The sequence below is a fragment of the Lagenorhynchus albirostris genome, chromosome 6, assembly GCF_949774975.1.
Source record: "Lagenorhynchus albirostris chromosome 6, mLagAlb1.1, whole genome shotgun sequence".
Taxonomy (NCBI): Eukaryota; Metazoa; Chordata; class Mammalia; order Artiodactyla; family Delphinidae; genus Lagenorhynchus; species Lagenorhynchus albirostris.
In genome coordinates, this window is record NC_083100.1 from 75,751,861 (window position 1) to 75,772,652 (window position 20,792).

General features: G+C 33.4%; 1 protein-coding gene across 1 annotated transcript in view; it reads right to left on the bottom strand.

The window, feature by feature from the left end:
• Positions 1–2,616: 2,616 nt before the first annotated feature.
• The window catches only part of KCNJ3 (potassium inwardly rectifying channel subfamily J member 3), a 159,171-nt gene continuing 140,995 nt past the window's right edge, over positions 2,617–20,792 (bottom strand). Inside the window, exon 3 of the mRNA XM_060152863.1 lies at positions 2,617–5,926. Coding sequence (XP_060008846.1) covers positions 5,340–5,926 — 587 coding nt within the window. The 3' untranslated portion in view covers positions 2,617–5,339. The remainder of the gene's footprint in view (positions 5,927–20,792) is intronic.

A 20,792-nucleotide genomic window follows, 5' to 3' on the forward strand; every position in this document is an offset into this window, starting at 1 on the left:
GAAAATGTGCTTTATCAAAACCAAGGATTAGGGACTTCCCTGGTGGTCCAATGGTTAAGACTCCACGCTACCACTGTAGAGGGCACGGGTTCGATCCCTGGTAGTGAACTAACATCCCACATGCCGTGCAGCATGGCCAAAAAAGCAAAAAAAAGAAAAAGGAAAACCAAGGAGTAAACCAAGAAAACTGCATATTTACCATGAAACAGGGTTTCTATACCTAGAAAGAGGTGAATGGAATCCCCATGATGATGATAAAAGGAGATCCCAAGACAACAGCTATAAATTGAGAGAAATTTACAAAATTGAGCAGATCAGGATGCTTTGGTAGGGATTTCGTCAAGAAGAGAAAACTGTTCCAATATTTTATGTGTTTGAAGAATTAACAGGAAAGTATTTATAATCGGAAAGGACACTGTGGCTAAATTAGTGATAAGTACATGTATAAATAAGCAAAGAAAAAATGACTATCAACTCTAGGGAGGAAAAGGCTGTGAGGGTGAGTAAAATGATCAAAACATATGGGCTCAAATGCAGTAGAACTTAAAACACTGATAATTAACCTAATTAAAAATATGAAAACAATATAACAATATTGGGAATTTAGGGTAGGGTGTATGTAGTAGAGGTATGGTGGGCAGCAAGTTTTAGAAATAGAACCAGATCTTCATCTACCACTGTGTAAAGTAAACAGAAAATGCCCCCAAATGGAAAATCCAGAAGAAGCAATTGCATATCAGTAGAACCACCAAAGAGCGCAGAGACTACTCAGGTTTGTGGATTCTCTAAACAACCTGTCTGAGAATCAGTTTCTTCAAGTGTAAAATGGGGATAATCTCTACGATGTAGAGCTGTTGTGAAGATGCAAATACTATGTGCAAATCAGCATGCAAGTGATTGACTCGTGGAGCTGGGAAAGGATAAGCAAGAGTTATATTGGATACTGATCTTAGTAAGCAATGAGAAGAGATAATGGACCCTACCATATCTTTTGTTCATTGATCCTACACAGCCTGAATATTCAGAAACAGCCATGATTTGAAGAAAACTTTTCAGGTAAAAAAAATCATGATTTGGAAAAAAAATCTACTGGATGAGGAGGATCATCCTTTTTGAACTCCTCTAGGTCAGAAGCTACGGGAACTTGGCTTTGCAGATTAATTCTGTGAGGTGTCAGAGAGTTGGACATATGACATATTGAACTCATCTGATCTAAAATTAGGAAAACACTTTTTCTTTGAAACACTGTCAGAAAAAGTAACTGAGCGCTTTTCTAAAAGGTGATTTGATATTTAAACAAAATCAGGAAAACAGTGTATTTGTCTGCTTTACTTACTGTGGCTTTTGAGACTCAGGTTCAGCAAAGGGTAACATGGTCATGAAGCTTCCTCCAAGAAATGCAGGTCTCAAATAATCTGTATTATTAAATTCAGGTTCCATATTGCTGAAGCATCTCACCAGTAAGGAGCCAAAATAAAAGTAACCCTCAAGGAATGACTTATAATGATTTAAGTTTTCAATCATTTAATCATTGATTTTTAGGAGTTAAAAGTCTTATGATAAACCAAATCAAGTAATGTGAGTAATTAACTCTTGGGAAGTAGAAAAATGATGAGCACGCTACAGAAATTTAACCCAATCATATTTTGAAAGTTTAATACAGTTTTTATAAAACTGAACTTGCAGTATTGATTACATAAGTTTCTGCTTTTGTAACCTAAATGACCTTGTACATTTAAATAATAATAAAATGCATGCTGGACAATGCAATTAGTTTGATGCTAATCTGAATATGTACAACAGAACTCAAGCACATACTCGGAATAGAGCTCACAGATGTGCTGTGCAGTCACACTGAACTCTCTTCATGGTATGAAATGGTAGAAACTTTCATTCAAATAGAATGTAAGCCACCTTCCCCAGAATCTCACTTTTCCTCCCAGAGAAATCATCCATTATGGTTCCATTCTATTTCCACAAAGTGGCTCTTGAGTACTGAGACAACTAAATATTTTTCAGAATATTTAATGCCATATATGGATGAATTTAAAACAGCATAAGAATTTCTTCAGAAATAATCAATAATAAAATATCCTTATTTTTAGTTTAATATATATTTACAAAAGCATATTCACATATTTATGAGGATATTTAAATTGAAAATAGGCATTATCAAAATAATTGTGTTTTTTTAATTTACATCATTTTGATAAACAGAATGAAATATTTTACCATGACAGGAGCTATACCATGAAAATCCCATTAAAAGGGACTAGTTTCTAGTTAAGTTGAATTATTCAGTTCAATGAACACATTAGATTTTGCTTTTTTTTTTTTTTTCAGTCACCACACTGGTGGGCTGAAAATTATCTTGACTTAAGTTGACTTTTACTCCCTTTGATGTGAGCTCTTACAAATTCCTGAAATGGAAACACCAGAGGTTTATTTTTTATTCAGTCAATAAAATGCATAACTTTTCACTGCTAGGAAAACATGTCATGTACAGATTGAACAAATGTTACAGGAAATCACTTTGATGAGAAGTCCTACAGGCTAAAATATATGAAACTGAGATGACTTTGCTTGGAATGACCAGTGTCAAAAAAATCAGCAAAATGAGAAGAAAAAGCAATTCTTTATTTTTATCCAAATATATCAGACTTCATAATTTAGTTTCAACAAAAACGTAGAGTCACCATATATCATCCAAACCAGGACATTATAAGAGTGAAAGGGAGTATTAGTAATAATTACACAGGTACAACAGGTATAAACTGGAACTCTCCTGGGTAAACCGGGACCTATGATCAACTTAGCAATAGGGGTTAAACTGCAATTACATGCAGAAATCATACCTTTCCCATACATATGTGGGAAAGTTAAAGGAACAGCATTCACTAAGAAAAATTTGACAACAGTGGTTCTTTCTCATCATTCAGGTCTTTGTTCAAAGATCACCCCCTCCCTAAGCCAGTCACCTCTTCTAAAATAATCAATTCTTATTTCACCCAGTCATTTTCCATCACGTTACCGTTTTCCTTCCCTTAACTGATATTTTGACTCTGAAATTGTGTCATTTGTTTTTTGTCTCCCCTCCCCCCACTCCTACTGATATGTGTTTGAATGGGCAGTGACCTCCTCTGACTTAGTCATATCCAAATCTACAGGAGCTAAAAATGCCTAGAACATTAAAGACATGCAAAAATTTTGTTGAATGAATGAATGAATATATTTGGAGAGTTTATTTTTGGTCTCATAATCCTCTTGGTGCCAAAAACAAATTAAAATGACTCTCTAAATTAAATTATGGCTCTGTTTAGTTTTAAGTGGTTGGACTAAATGATCTGTGCAGTCTCTTCCACTGATAATAAATATACTGTGACCCCTGGGTCCCCTTCTCTCTCTGCTACTATTTCATTTCCTGTATCCAGTAAATAAGAAAGTTTGGGGGTAAGGGTTAGGGCAACCAGCTCTATTCACAGTGGTTGGATGCTCAAGGTTGATCATTTTGCCAGTAACAATTCCCTGGTATATGTTTGCACCTGCAGAATTTGGTTGATACAGAGGTAGCCAGAAGGTATTATTGTAGTCAATGATAGAATTGTTGATGTAATAAATTTCCAATACGAAAATCATCACAGGATTGCTAAAAACAATGGGAAATGGTAGGAGCCCAAACCAGCTGTTAAGGATTTACAATTTATAAGGAGAAGTAGATTAATTCTGGACAGACTTAGATTGCAATACCCCAAAAAGCTTTATAGGAAAATCCATGATATTCTGACAAGAAGCACTTGTAAATTTTCATTAAAATCTCTGCATTTCAAATCTTTATTTTTCATGTGTTCTTCTGAGGAACAGTTTTGATTCCTACTAATGAGTCATAAATATCAAACCTTTGGGTTCAAAAAATAGTACTGCTAAAATTATTTTGGTGGGCCAGAGATCCAAGACACCAATAAATTGAGTGTTTACCGAAACAAAACAAAACAAAAAACTCACATGGGTAAAATATCTTCAAGTTATCTGATTTTAAATTCTCTCAGGTATATACAAAACATTCCTTCGGAATTGAGTGACAGGCAAGGGATGAAATAGGTTCCCCAGGTGAGGAAAAGAGTCTGTCCTGCTATAACAAGTGCCACAAACAGGAGAATGGCATAAAAAGAGACTCAATGAGACATACAGATTTTACACATAAATACCTATCATCTGTTTCATTGTATTGTTTTATCTCCTCAAAGATAAATTACTGATTTTTAAAATGACAAAAGTTTGAGAAAAAGAGTGAAAATGTTACCAATTGACTCAGTTTGAAACAGGGACCATTAATTATGTAATTTCACACAGATTCCAATATATTCAATATAACTTCGCTACTGACTATTACAGTGATTCAACATTTGTTCAGAGCTCATATTTGTATTAGATCGTACGTAAAAGAGATTTCCAGACTTTAATCAGTCCAGGAAAGGACCAACTCTCAAAATGGCAATATTTATTTTTTCCCAGTACTAGCAACTTTTAAAAATCATAAGAAATTGTCAGCGTATTAGTATGCTTCAAAATTTACAAGTTAAACATATAATGGTTATATTTTTGCAGGGCCATAAGTAGCACAGACTTGTGTGACTCCCTCGTATAAAGAACAACTGAAAACCTTCCAGGACCTTAAACAGCAGAAAACATTAAATCAGATTTTAAAATGACAAATAATTTAAGGCTAAAATATTTGGTATTAATAATTAATGCCAGAAGCCTTCCTAGCCTAATAAAGTAAACATGCACAAGAACTACAACTTTGAACAAAACATCACAATTTTATCAGATATATGTATGTACGTGTGTGTGTATGTGTATGTATATATATGTACATATATGTGTGTGTATATATAAAACTATGTGTACACACACACACACATATATATATATAGTTTTATCACCCTGAAAGCTATCAATTCATGTTTGGCTTAATACGTATGTTAGAAATGTTGTGCAGGGTACTACCCCTTTAAATATATATATATACATTTTCCATAATATACAATATAAATATACCATATATAAATCATGCCATAAAACTAAATGTAAAATTTGCACATTATTGCATGCTTGATGTGATAATACATGCCCATTAATAAGAACTTCCTTCTGATGTCCTCCCTTCACAACTTTATCTTTTGCACATTAGCAATACTTGAAAAGGAAGGTTCTCAAATATGTATATATGACTGGGGGAAAAATGTACCTTTCAGATTCCTTAAAGAGGATTACCTCATCAGCCAAATATTGGACTATTACCAAATCAAACAGTAAATAATGCCTGAAGGGGTGTTTGGTTATGTGAATCTATCAGAGTTCATTTTTCTTAGTTTTGCCGGAAGATTCCCTTCCATCCTGGCTGCTCCTCCGGCCATCTTTTGAAGCTTTGGTGGCAAATCAGCCACTGACTGGCTCATGGGATCAGACAACATTTTGGTGGTTTTAGATACCAGTTTTTCTTCTGAGTTGCCAGGTACTGAACTTATTCGTTGAAGTTTCATGGGCAAATCACCCAAGCTGTAGGCTTTTTCAGAAGTTGTAGAACTCATTCTCAAGAGTTTTTTGGGAAAGTCTTCTCTTCCAGTAATTTTCTGCAGCTTAGATGGAAGTTTGGTACTAATGTCATCTAGTCCATCTAAGCATTCCACAGAATTATGTCTTTCTTTGCTGTTAGTTATGGCTGGTGCTATTAAAGGGGACGACATAAGAAGCATTTCCTCCTGTTCTTTCACACTGTAAGGTGGCGTGGGGACTTCAAATGTTGCATGGAACTGGGAGTAATCAACTTTAAAGAATCCTTCTTCTAAGGAAATTACAGGGAAAAAACGGTGGCCCCAAAGAACTTCATCTTCAGTGTATGATGTTCGAGCTTGACAAGTCATCCCTGAAAGCAAAAAGGAAGTCCTTGATAAATTATGCATAGTAGAAGCACATGTTAAGGCATTTTGAACTAAGGAATTCATTTTGCTTGTTAACTTAAGAAGGATACTTAACTGCGTATCACTTTCCTCTTCTGTAGAGTAAAATATAAAAAGCAACACCTGTCTTACAGTACTGCTGTGAGCATGAAATAAAATTACACGTACAGAAATGTAAAACGAGCCAAAATAGTTGGCATTTATAAATGAAAGCAAAGATAACCATCCCAAGTATTTGTTAAATGAATAAAAGTTGAAAATATTTCTATGTTGTATAATGTAAAGTCATTGTAGAGATTCCCTTCTTCTGGACCTTTAGGGCCAGAATGAACTTTTGTTCAAGTTTCAGAAACCCTATGCTAAAATCAGTAATCTGGGCCACTGTGATGTTGCAAGTTCTATTCCTGCTATACAAATTTCTGAAACTGGATGCTGGATATAAGATGTGAAATGCTGCCATTTATATATTATGTTCCTTGGATATCATTTATCTTATGCTACTCTGATTAACTCAATTCTGTTCTCATTAATCATATGTTAAGACTAAGTTACGCTTAAATCAGTCAGCCTCTGAATATTCCTTTGACTGGAAATATATGAATAAATTAAAGCCATATATTACCTTTCAGTTTTATATTAGTCAAAAGGTACAATTTTCTATAAGTTGCAAAAGTCATTACTGTCCTCTACCTTTACTATCAGACATCTATTAAAGGTTATTAAAATGTAAAATAATAGATGAATTTAAAAAATGCATCTTTCCAATAGTTAAGTATAATTTAAACAAGTAATGACAGTCTTTCTTCTTTCATCTCTATTCTCCCTTTGTCACTTTATAAATAATTTCTACTGTGTTTAAGCCTGGTATAGTTTGGATACAGAGATATTCTGTATTTTTTCCTCTGACTAGCAATCACACATGCAATACTTAGAATTAGAAATAAACTGCATAATTCAAAAACCATACTGAAGATAAATTAAATCCTTCACTGAATCATTCCAAAATCTTACCTTATAATTATTATCAGTTCTATATTACCAGGGAATCAGTTGTTATGATATATATATTGTCTTTTTCCAGACAGCTTTTAAAGAAATTTATGTAGAAAATAAATGCCCATCTCAGGCACTATGTTAGGTGCTCTCTCTCCATATTATTTCTAATCATCAATACCATCTTGATAAGAAAATATTTTTATGTCTGTTTTAAAGACAAAGAGTATAATGCTCAGAGAGTTTAAATCTCTTGCCCTTCCTGACACACAGATCTAGGAAGTTGTAGAGAAAAGTTGGTATTATTCTAACTTCTGTTTTTGTTGTTGTTTTTACTTTGCCATGATGTCTCTATTATTTTAGTTGGGAACCTGATTCTAAACAACTTATCAATCTCACTGTCATGGTGGAAATCTGACAGCGACCCAATACTAGTCTTCATAATCATTATCATATCAGGAGTAGCACCCAGAAATATTTATATGTGAAGATAACAAAATTAGACTAAAAAGTGATTTGTACATTTTATAGACATGCACACAGTATCATTCTGTATTTTCAAACAGATTTCTAGTTTCTGACAATATTTCATGAGAAAAAATTATAGAACATCACTTATTTAGAGAAGATAAAAAGTATATTTCCCAATATATTTACTTGGTTTTATTTTGAGATGTTTAAATATTAAGCAAACTACCTGGAATAAAGAACAAATATTGATGTTTTTATCCATTAGTATATGAAACAATAAAATGAGTAAGTACCCTTTATTGTTTACTTGAATAAGTACCCTTTAATTTCTCTCCAAGAGCAATCACTCTCATGAATTCCTTATGTATACTTGCCAGTTCAGGGTATTAATTTATATAAATTTATGAAAAAGGATCACTATAAATGCATGTATATATTAAGAGCTGAAGTAAATTAACATTATGAACTTTGTTCATTTATTTCTAACAACAGTAGATTACATATTGAAACAAAATTTGATTCCTATCACATTCTTAGCCCATATTTAGTGACTTTTTTCTTTACATTAAGAAAGGACTATGAAATTAAAAATAAAAATTCTGTCCCCATTATTTATCATTATAATGTACTGTGTTGCTGATCCCCAATGCCTACCCTGAGCTGTTTCATATGTAGTTATCAGAAGTCATAGAGAAGAACTAGAGAACCTTAAATGAAGGGAAAAAAATGGGGGAAATAAAATCTTGTAAAATTTTTACTTTGAGGAAACAGGATATTGATAATTAAGGTACTATGACATCTACAATGGAAACAGGTATTTCAAATGTTTGTTCATGTAAAAATACCTGTAAGCATTATTACTAAAATGCCAGTGGATAATTCTGACTGAAAAGGAAGGTAGGGATTTTATTCTACTATATGAAATTGACTTTACTTCCTTTCATAGCAAACTAATACTGGTGAGGCAACATTTTTATATAATTGAAAAATATATAAATTAGGCTTCCTATTACACTACTAAACAGCTTGTAAAAATCACTTAAAGCTCTCTGAGCCTCAGTTTACTCTTCTACATAGTAAGGATAACAATATCCTCTTACAAAGCTGTTGAGAGTTTGAGATAAGTGAAGTGTACAAAACAGTGTTTGGTATCAGGCAATGCTTCATCATAACTGCTTTTCTTTTTATCATTCTGTGGGTGATCATTTGCATTTCCTGTTTTCCCTGGAAATTAGTGATAATGTATTCATATAAGCGGAGAATTTTGACATATTAGTAATTTGTCCCATATTAGTAATATAGGATATTAAACTTAAAAATTGCTAGGTATCACATAGCAATTTTCTTTTGAAATGGTCAACTAAACATTCAAAATATTTCAAAACTACAGAAGAAGATACATTACTCATCTTCTAACTTTTTAGGGTTTCTCAACATTTTCCACCTAATTATCTAGAATAGCTGGGAAGACTAAGTATGGAAACTTGGGGTGTATTAAAAAGGCCTCGGCAAGGTGAGTGACTACAGTCCGCTATAATACTTTGGTAATGAAGAACATTTGCCAGCACTTTAACCTTTGTTTGTTCTTCTACTGTTCCTTTTACACTTTCATTAAAAGTAGGTACACAACTATCAGACATTTCCAATTCAACAACATCATCGTTTTAAAATCTGATTTCACCTCAGAATATTAATGTGCAATCAACATATGGATAATGATATGGAAACATTATTAATTGTATAACAGGAAGATCTCTATGATGGTCAATCTGCAGTTTAGACAATGTGCTAAAATAAGATGTAATTGAGAAACTACTTCTTTTTACAAGTTATCCCAAAAAAGTAACACCCAAAATGGTGTTGAAAATATAGAATACAGACTTCAATTGAGAAGATTTAAAGTAAATATAATTGTTTTCTAAGAACATGAATATATTACAGTATTCTTCCTTCTAGAATGCTTTATCTTATGATACTACTTACTCTAAGCCAAATTATTTAAAATAATCCATGCTTAGATTCATAATTACAAATGCCATTTGAATCAAAATAAATGCAGGTAAAAAGATACTATATGATTGCACCTCCTAACTGGCAATGTGACTGTTTGCATGTTTTAACCAGATTCCAGGCTTTAACAAATGTGATGAAAATCAACACGAGCTCATCTCTGTGGGAACTGGCAAAGCAACAGATGCTGCTTTAACTGGAAATAGCTGGGACTTTTGAATCCTTAGATGAAAAACATTTTGCGAAAAAATGACTTATCCTGTGCCTTGATTCATGGACAAAGAAACTATATGTTGTTGTTTAATTTATTCCAAAGTAGTGTTTCAATTTAAAATGATAGAGGCAATGTAGTCTAATCTCTTTATTTTTGACTTTTCTCTTTCCTGATTCTGCCTTTACATCGTTAAGTTCATCTCCCTAACTTAATTGAACATTAATTCAAATAAGAAGTATGAAAGCTTTTTGAGTGAAAATGTCAAACTGAATTGTTATTTTGACAAGTCCTTAATTAAACTTTCAGAATACCTCTAACTCAGTTGTTTTCTATTGTTTCTTCTGAACAGAGATGGTGCATATGTCACCTACGTGAGATGAGCACAAGATGGTTAAATGCAGTATAACTACAGGCCAAGGGGAATGTCTGGATGCTGCGACACAGAAAATACCAAGCAATCGATAACTTCTGCACAGCAGAGGCTTTATCTAAAGCTTACTCAGTATGGAAGTTGCTGAGGGCGTGTGGGGGGGTGGGAAGTTCTCCAATCACATGGTGGCTGTAGCTGCACTTTATCATGTGTGCACTAAACAAAAAGGAAAATAAAAGCAAATCTCCTTCAAACGAGCCGTGTTGTAATAATAATAATAGGTAACATCACTATAGGGCTTACTATGTGCCAACTATCTTTCTAAGCACTTTTTGGAATCTTCACAACTGTCTGAGGAAGGCATGTGAACCCCAGCTCCACCACTAATTAATACATGATCTTTAAAAAAACTACCAAATCTCTTAATCCTCAATTTCATCATCTGTAAAATTAAGGACCCCCCCTACTGATTTCACCTGAATATTCTGAGAATTAAGTGAAATTATTTAATAGATATATATACAATTAAGTTATATATGTAACTTACATATGTAATTTTATATATATATATATATATATATATATATATATACACATTGCTTGTACAATAAAAATTGGTCATTTTCATCCATAAGTCCCTAAATACAGGCTACATAACTCTACAAATTTCATTTATACACATACGTACACACAACTGAAATATTTAGCCAAGTAATAATATCTTAAATCTGTCCCCTTTGTCTATTTTTTTCTTTGAATTGGCAGTGGTCTTTGTAACTGAATTGACTACTAGCTTAACATGCACAGCATGGGCTATATCACAAAGTAATTTCCTAGTCCACCCTATGCACTGCTCTGAGGATTACTGAATAAGATCTGTAGCTGTGACTTCCCTAAAGCACTTCCAAAATTTCACCCATCCCCCTAGATGTAATAACTGTAAGGTTCACTTGGCATTCTCTGCATGCTCTCTATTGTGTTGCACTGAGCTGAACCCAAATTTAAACTATAAACTTTTTGAGGAAGCACACGATGTTTGGGACTTTTTTATCTTGTTTACAAAATACAAAGACCCCATGTACACTGCTGTTCAATAATACTAAGGTCATGGCACCAGGCTCTTCTGGGATATTGGTTGAAAAGCTAACTAAGAATACATAAATGGCTACCAGAAACTGCAGTTTTCAAAGAAATGGAATCTCTTCACTTTCAAAGTTCAACATATTTTGCTCAGACAGACTTTTAGTGAGGAGTAGAAGTTTCTGGCATACATTCAACCCAATATTATCCTCTATTATTTACAAGCATTTGGTCTTACAATGTGTTCTCAGACATCAGTTTGCTATTATTCCCTAAGCTAGGTCAAAGAAATCTAAAAAACTAAAAATAAAAACAAGAAGAAAAAGCCAATTATATTTGTTAGAAAATAGTTTAAAAAAAGAAAATAAAGTGTCAATAAGAAATTTAGCAATAAATGTTTCAAATGTACTACTTTAGGTTACTGAGTTCCCAGAAGAACAAAAGAAAAGAAAATAGACTTTTAACCATGACCAACAGAACAAAATGTTAGATTCCCAGAAAGGACTATAAGTGCAGGTGCTAAGGGTCAATGGCAGATGGACAATATGACAGGGAATTCATTATCATACTGCTGAAAATATATTTAAGAGAATCAAGGTAATATTAAGCAAAAGAACATGGGTTTTGAATATAAATGAGATTGTTGCTGTTTTAACCGTACATTATTAGTAAGACCTTAGGCATATTATTTCAATGATCTGAACTTTGTTTACTAAAAAATATCAATAGTAATAAGGGATAATAACATATTTATAAGGCTATCATGATTATAAATAATACCTACTTAATGGGTCTACCATATATCTAAAATAATAAAGGTTCAATAAGTGGTAGCTATTATCAATTATTATTATTATTGGGGTTCCAGCTAGTTAAAAGGTCATTTTAGATATATTTCAATTCTTTAGTGATCACTTTCTTTCTTAGAATCAACTCAAGGCAAATGAAATAATTCTCATCTTGTTAGTTTCTATTAACTTGATATAGACCATGTTGTCTATATTTATCTGGAGTATGAGGAAAGGCCTATATTACACACATAATGAACTGAGTCAATTCTAGCACTGTCAACCTGGCCTGCCCTGCACAAGTGTGACTAACTTTACAGTAGCAACTATTTCCCTCAAAATACAATTAACTTCTCTACTTTGTTGACAAGGCACTATCTTCAGCTCTCCACTCTCACTTCATACAGAAGCATTGCAGAATTTACCCAGCACACTTTCAAATGATTGTAACTCCCTTACCCTAACTGTAGAAGTGTTCCACTCTTGCTTATCTTTTCCTCTCTTCCTTCATGGTACCTATTAAAACATACTTTCTTGCATTGACAATGACAGAAACAAAACAAAGCTACCAAAATCCATTCATGCTATTGTTTTCTCCTGGTAAGATATGATTTTTAGCTTCCAAAGCATCTTAATGGTATAGGTATAATGTAACCTAATTACTGTTGGGAAATATCCTACATTATAAAAGGTATTTTTCAAAGGGAAAATGTAATAAATTTCTAGCTTAAAAGAAAACAGAACATCTTTCAGATAATGCTGGAATTTAATCATTTTGGTGAACATTATTCCTAGTCATTGGGAAGAAAAACTTTTGATATATTATCTGAAGCAATACCACCTGTCAACTTTAAAAAATTATTGCACACAAATTACAGCAATTAAATGCTTAGATTAATCCATTTTAAAAGATATTCTTGGGCTTCCCTGGTGGCGCAGTGGTTGAGAGTTCACCTGCTGACGTGGGGGACACTGGTTCGTGCCCCGGTCTGGGAGGATCCCACATGCCGCAGAGTGGCTGGGCCCGTAAACCATGGTCACCGAGCCTGCGCGTCCGGAGCCTGTGCTCCGCAACGGGAGAGGCCACAACAGAGAGAGGCCCGCGTACAGCAAAAAAAAAAAAAAAAAAAAAAAAAAAAAAAAAGATATTCTTAAAACTTTACTTTAAAAGGTCACTCAGAACCACTTTCTATAATGTATGGGACTCAATTGTTTGTGTTCCCTTAGAATTCATAGGTTGAATTTTCACCCTAAACCCTAATGTGATGATATTAGGCGGTGGAGCTTAGTAACTTTTGAATATGTGATATTTAAACTAAATAAATAAAATTTAGTCAAGAAATAAAAAACAAACCCCACAGTTACTAGCATGTCTTCCTAGTTCCTTCAAAATCTAGCTCTAAGTTATCACTATAGTTTTAGCTCTTTAAAAACCTTAACAACAATAACTACAACACAGCAAAATATATATGCCAGATCCTAAGTGTTTTCTATATGTATTATCGTATAATTCTCCCCACCACTCTATGAAGTGTGTACTATTCTTTTTTCATATGACAGACAATGATACTGAGGTATCAGGAGGGGGAAGTAGCTTCTCCAATGTCACATGACAAAGGATGGTAAATCCAGAGCCAGTTTTTTTAACCTCTATTCTATTCTGCTCCAATTTTCTTAAATGGATGACGTTCCTATTAGTAAGTACTGTTTTCCATATATATTACTTGGTTTATGCTATTTCAACTGCTTAAAATGTCCTCTTCCATCTCTCTACCTGTTGACATAATTCCTCATATTCAAAGCTCAGATCAAAGTGTCATTAATTCTATGAAGTCTTTCCCGATTTTTCTATTTTATTGTCTTTTAAATGTGTCTTATTGTCATGCACGTATGCACAGGCACACACATCAATATTCCCTGACCACTAGGTGTTGTAAATATCTCAATGATATACATAATTGACTTCAATCAGTGACAATACTTAACATTTATTAACATGTTAAACATCTCCTTTCTGCCAGGCACTCTTCTAGGTGCTGAATTACCAGGTGCTATGGCAATGGACTGAAGGATCAACCTCTAGACCTCCATGTTTAAACCTAGTCCTGAAAAATGAGTAGTAGTTTACCACATAGTCCACATCTACCATGTGAGAAAAACACATTCTGGGGTGGGGAAAGACTTGTGCACACATCCGGTTGTGTAAGGGCACAACCAGTTGTACTTGAATTTAGGATACAGTTCCTGTTTGTTCATTCATTACGGTTACATACAAATATCACATTAGAATAAGCTTCTTAGGAGAACTCTTATCCACCTTGGCATCGCTAGTATCCAACATGGTGCCAGGTATTAGATGCTCAATGCTTTCTTGGGGAGAGACAGTAGAAGGAATGGAGGAAGAGGAAAAATGGGAAGGTTAAAATGGCAGTGCAGGAAAAGTCAACTTTTTGAATGAATCAGAGCTCCCATACCCATTAGTAATTTATTCACCACCAGTAGAGATTGTCACCAACAAAAAAAGAAGGGATATAATTATTAATGAAATAGATATATGTCAATCTTGATTTTTTCTTTGCTTTTAAGGTGATGATCTATTAATTAATTCAACACATGAACTCAAAAATTGACTTTGAAACATCTATACTAAGAGCTTCTTATTTTAATTAGTAAAGTAGGGAGGGAAGAATATTAAAATATATATAATCACTGTATAGAATATGAATGATTCTTGCACAAAGAAGCAAGACACGCTTGCTAATAATAAATCACACTCAGTGATAACCAGTCTGTTATCCACTGAAACCACTGTTTTCTCCTTACATTTTTTTGAAATTGTACACTGACAGATGTACAACCAGATATATTTACTAGAAGTTAGATTTATCTGCATTTAACCGTTAAACCATACGATAATTAAATTACTTGAATATTTTGATACACTTGAATACCTGACCTCTAGTTAAATCTAAAGTTTTGAGGAAACTATCCCTTATGCAACTATAACTGATCACCTTAGAAAATGGAGCAAATCCATTTTTACCTGACAATTGAAAACTTATTTTCCCCTTAATTCATGAGACTGACTTTTTATATAGGTTGCTATATCTTTTTCAATCACAAACTATATCTATTTTTTTAACATCTTCTTTGGCAGAAATTCAAATACATTTTGTCTGCTTGCAGGCTTAGAACAGAGCCTGAATAAATATTTGCAATTCAGCAGTTGTTCTGGTTCTATGCTTTTCAGTAAAAAGTCAGAGAATTTTGCTTGTAATTTTGCCGTTACGTTATTTACAAAGACTAAATGAAAAATAAAGTCCCTATAATTTTATGGGAACTATTACTGAGTGGCTTTTATTTTAGGTATGAAAAATGCCATATCACAGTAATAATCACAAAATATATGACATTTTAGCACATGTATTTTAAAGGAAAATGATTGGGTTGAACATGTATGTACAAGTCTTCTGAAAGAATTAATTTTTCTGCCAGGACATAAACAGGTATTTCAAAGTCAAAATATTAAAAGTTTCAAAACAATGAGATATCACCTCACACAGGTCAGAATGGTCATCATCACAAAATCTACAAACAATAAATGCTGGAGAGGGTGTGGAGAAAAGGGAACACTCTTGCACTGTTGTTGGGAATGTAAATTGGTACAGCCACCATGGAGATGAGTATGGAGGTTCCTTAAAAAACTAAAAATAGAGCTATCATATGACCCAGCAATCCCACTCCTAGGCATATATCTGGAGAAAACCATAATTCAAAAAGATTCATGGACCCCAATGTTCACTGCAGCACTGTTTACAACAGCTAGGACATGGAAGCAACCTAAATGTCCATCGACAAAGGAATGGAGAAAGAAGATGTGGTACATATATACAATGGCATATTACTCAGCCATAGAAAGGAACAGAATAGTTTCTCATTTGCGAGACATGGATGGACCTAGAGACTGTCATACGGCATGAAGTAAGTCAGAAAGAGAAAAACAAATATCGTATAATATTGCTTATAAGTGGAATCTAGAAAAATGGTACAGATGAACTTACTGGCAAAGCAGAAATAGAGTCACAGTTGTAGAGAACAAACATAAGGATACCAGTGGGGGAAGTAGCAGGGGAGGATGAATTGGGAGGTTAGGATTGACATATATATACTACTATGTATAAAATAGATAACTAATGAGAACCTACTATTTAGCACAGGGAACCCCAACTCAGTGATCTGTTGTGACCTAAATGGGAAGGAAATCTAAAAAAGAGTGGATATATGTATACATAGAACTGATTCACTTTACTGTATGGTAGAAACTAACACAACATTGTAAAGCAACTATACTCTAATAAAAATGAAAACAAACAAAAAATGTTTCCCTAAACTACATAGTTTCTCATCTCCTTGGACAGTACTTTAAATTATTTGAATTAAACAAAATAAAATCACTTAAAGTAAAAGTCAACGATATAAAAATGCTGAGGAAAATAGCATATGAGATGCAAATAGTAACTTCCTTAAAATTGACATTTCAGAAAGGAAGTGATAACAAAACTCAGTAAGTTTATGCTAACATATAGTTCAACTCCTAAGACAGCCTAGATTTTTTCCCCAGGTTTTAAGTAAAAAATGATCTGTCTACAGCATTCTGTTAAGGTATCCAAGATCTGGAGGCAAAATTCTCAACTGGCCTGGTGACCTTGTGGGGAAATTTTATTGTATATATGTTTGCAGAAAGTTTTGACATTTATGAACAGAATTATTTATATCATATAAAAGATGCTAAGATATATAATACATAAAACTGTCTAATATTCAAAGGCTTGTTAATATTACAAGGGTCTAAATTAGGACGTAATAACCAAGGTCTAAATAAGGAAGGGAAAGAGAAAGGAGAGAAGGCAAGTGAATTAATCCACTTGGAATATTAAGACTCAAGCTCTCTGGCCAGAGGCCCACTTAGGAATCATAAGATAGAATTAATAATTGGTAAAGAAGAGGTTCATTTTGTGACTGTACATACCCACAGGTATCAATTTTTGTATAAGTCATAATTAGAAACTACTTTCTTATATATTCTACCTATTTTAATAGACTTGCAGCTACTGATGTTCATCCTTAGATACATCACTTTTTGAACAACAAAAACAAGGATCAGAAAATAACATCATGCAGTTATTTTATTTCAAGTAATATTTTATTCTTCCTGATAAACATTCTCAAAGTTAAACAAGGTTATATTTCATTCGATTGACCTGAAAAATATATGAAATGTGTATGATATTAACATAAAGGTATCCAAAATTATTCTAAGACTTTTATTCACTAATTTATGTCTTTAACAAAACTTCCATAGGAAAAACGATATAAATTTGTCTGCATTTAGGGGATGAGTCAAGAATAATAGAAATCTTTTAAACAAAATCAAAAGGAAGAATATTGGTGCTATTGATTTAAAAAAATGGGAAAGGAAGCTGATTGGTGGGATGAGGTGTGGGCAGTAAATTTTGTTTCAGACATGTTATTATGATGTAATGTAGAGAGTCTATAACAATATCCTCTAAAATTTATGTACATATATTCTAGAGTCTATGCTAAAATATTTAAATGAATTATTTTATTTTCAAAATCCCTGTGAAGTAGTTACTATCTCATTTTCAACTAATAAACCTGCACCTAATAAAAATGGGGGTGGTAAAAGATCTGAATAAACACTTCATCAAAGAAGATATACAGATGGTAATTAATCATATGAAAAGATACTCCACATTGTATGCTGTTAGGGAACTGAAAAGTAAAATAACAAAGAGATACCACTACACACCTATTAGAATGGCCAAAATCTGGAACACTGACAACAGCAAATGCTGGTGAGGATGTGGAGCAACCAGAAGTCTCAGTCACTGCTGATGGCAATGCAAAATGGTACCACCACTTTGGAAGTCGGTTTGGTAGCTTCTTAAAAACTAAACACACTCTTACCCTATGATCCAGCAATCAGGTTCTTTGGTATTTTCCCAAATGAGTTGAAAATTTATGTCCACAAAAAATCTGCACACAAATGTTTATCGCAATTTTATTCATAATTGCCAAGGCTTGGAAGCAACCTAAATGTCCTTCAGTAGGTAAATGGATAAACAAACTGGTGTGTATCTACACAAAGGAATACTATTCAGTGATAAAAATAAATGAGCTATCAAGCCACAAAAAGACATGGAGTAAACTTAAATGCATATTACTAAGTGAAAATAAGCAAATCTGAAAAGGCTACATACTTTATGATTCCAACTATATGACATTATGGAAAAGGTAATGATGGAGTGAGTGAAAAGATTAATCAATACAGCGTTTTGGGATGAACAGCTGATACACCAGGGATTTTTAGGGCAGTAAAACTATTCTGTATGATGTCTTTATATACTTGTCAAAACTTAGAATGCACAACACAAAAGGTGAACCCTAATGTAAACTATGGATGTAGGCTGACAAGGATGTGTCAATGTCGGTACATTGATTGTAAGTGATGAAGCCAGATTACTTCTGTTTTGGGAATTAACTTTTTCACACCTCAGGAGCCCTTATCTATGCTTATATGCTACATTTCAACCATTTCAGTATGCCTTAAAGATGAACCTAGGTACCATGATGCATATGGTGGGAAAAAAAAAAAAAAACTATTGACAGAGATGTACTACCAAATCTGTTTTCTTTAATAATTTCTAAATTTTGATTATTAGAATCCATAAAGGGGTCTTAAACACTTAAAAAATGTTTAAAACATTACTTTTAAGAGTGGAATGAAAAATCACATAATTAAACACCCTATTTTGTTGTTCTTAAATTTGTATATTCTAAACACCCTGCTCACCACATTAGGCAATACCTAGCCTATTCACATAAGTGTAAGTGGGCACATCTCTCTTACTGTGACTGTATTTTATCTCCACAAAATGAATGGATGCAAGAAATAGGTATGTCTTCTATGTAGACTAAGCTAATTTTCAAAACCTAAGTTTAATGCCAAAGTTTCCTCAAACAAAGATATAGTTATGTAATCATTCTTTAAAAAATATAAACAAAATTTCCCCTCTGTAATTTTAAAACATCATTATTGCTTATACCCTCTACAGGGGCTCCATTCCCTCTGATACTGACAGCTCCTAGTTATTTTAGGCTGTTCTCATGCTCTTTTTAATCTACTTCTTCCCTTAATCAATACATATACTCTTTTCTTTTTTTTTTTTCATATACTCTTTTCTTAATCTTCCTTCAGACATGAATTCTTTAAGTGCATATAATATCTAATAAACAGTGGAAGAAGTAGAACTTATTATAAAGTATTTATCATATACATTCTAAGTCTAGGACTGTTATGAAAATATTCTAGGATCTTAATGAAGAAATGTTCCTATGACCATAAGAGAGAGGAAAATGTACATAGACTATTTTTCAAGAGAAACGGAAAGTAAACATTCAAAGCCTCAATATGCCAGAGGTGGATTTAAGATGATACTTATGCAGCTTAAGCATCAAGGACTTTCACTAGCACAAGCCCTTTTCACTTTCATACACTTGGTTTCATAATGTTGTATTCTTTCTTCTTTAAAAAGACCTCCCCAAATGATGCAAGCACCCATCCCTGCCTAGATTTGCACCCACAAAGCGCTATAACATGCAGTCAAAGCAAGGCTCAGTGACAGAGACTGCATGCATAATCAAAAAGATTTGCCATTACTTTGGTGCAATTGTTTTATAATTTATCTGTTCTTAATATTTATTAACTTTGGAAGGAAATTACACATGCATACCTTTTATAGGCATGCCCTATTTCACCTCGAGTACACATCTTATCCGTACAAATTGCCCACTGAACACTGTCCTTCATCTGACATCATGTTTCCCCAGCCCAAAGCTAGTGCAGAAAACAGCCTTCCACAGCACCTGGCCATTAGCCTGAGGTCTCTTCCTCACAATTTCCATTCTTTGATTTCATGGAGAACCCAATAGATGTTTGTTATTAGTACTACTATTATTATCAAGATTTTAATATTAATTTTCAAGAACCAAGATCTTATTATACAAAACTATTTTTATAGTGAAAGGTTAAACTCTTTCATTTCCTTGGAATGCTGAAAAACCTCTACCTGATAAGAAGTAGCTGGTGTTTTATATTGAGGGAAATTTGTACATATCACCTGAAAAAAATGTGTAGCTCCACTCAGTGGGGGGTAATTGATGTGTATTATTCAGAGGTTGTGACACTGTCTGGCAGCGTTTTGTAGAAATCACCTTGACTGCTCCGTGGAGAAAATATCTGATCAGGGCAAGACTAAAACAAGTAGACCAGTTGGGAAGCTGTGTTAAAAGACAATGGCTGTGGAGATAGATTGAAAAGGCATTTAGGAGGCAAATTTAACAAGACTTGAAAACCGATTGGATTTAGAAGGTGAGAAAGACTGGAGACCACAATTTCATATTGTTAGAATGACGAAGATGGATGGACATACCATGAAATTTTACTTGTACTTCTCATAGGAAAGCGAAGATAAAAATAGTAAATTAAATCATACCCTTTTATTTTCTGAACTTTCTGATTAAATTTGTCTGACAGTTTTGTACCATCATGCCTGCCAACTTAGAGTCCTAGCAGCCAGTAGCATGAGAAAAATAATCATCCTCATCTAACCATGTGCCATTAAACTAAGAACAATTACTTCCAACTAAACTGTCTCTCCATTCTGCTAAGCTCAAAGGAAATGTTATGACTGAAATGTCTCCTCAAACCTCAAGTTTCTATATCTAGCATTAATTTCATTAATTATAGCTTCTTTGTTTTACTCCCGATCTGCTGACAAAGCACCAGCTGGGTCTCAGCCAACTAATTAGATTAAATACATTGA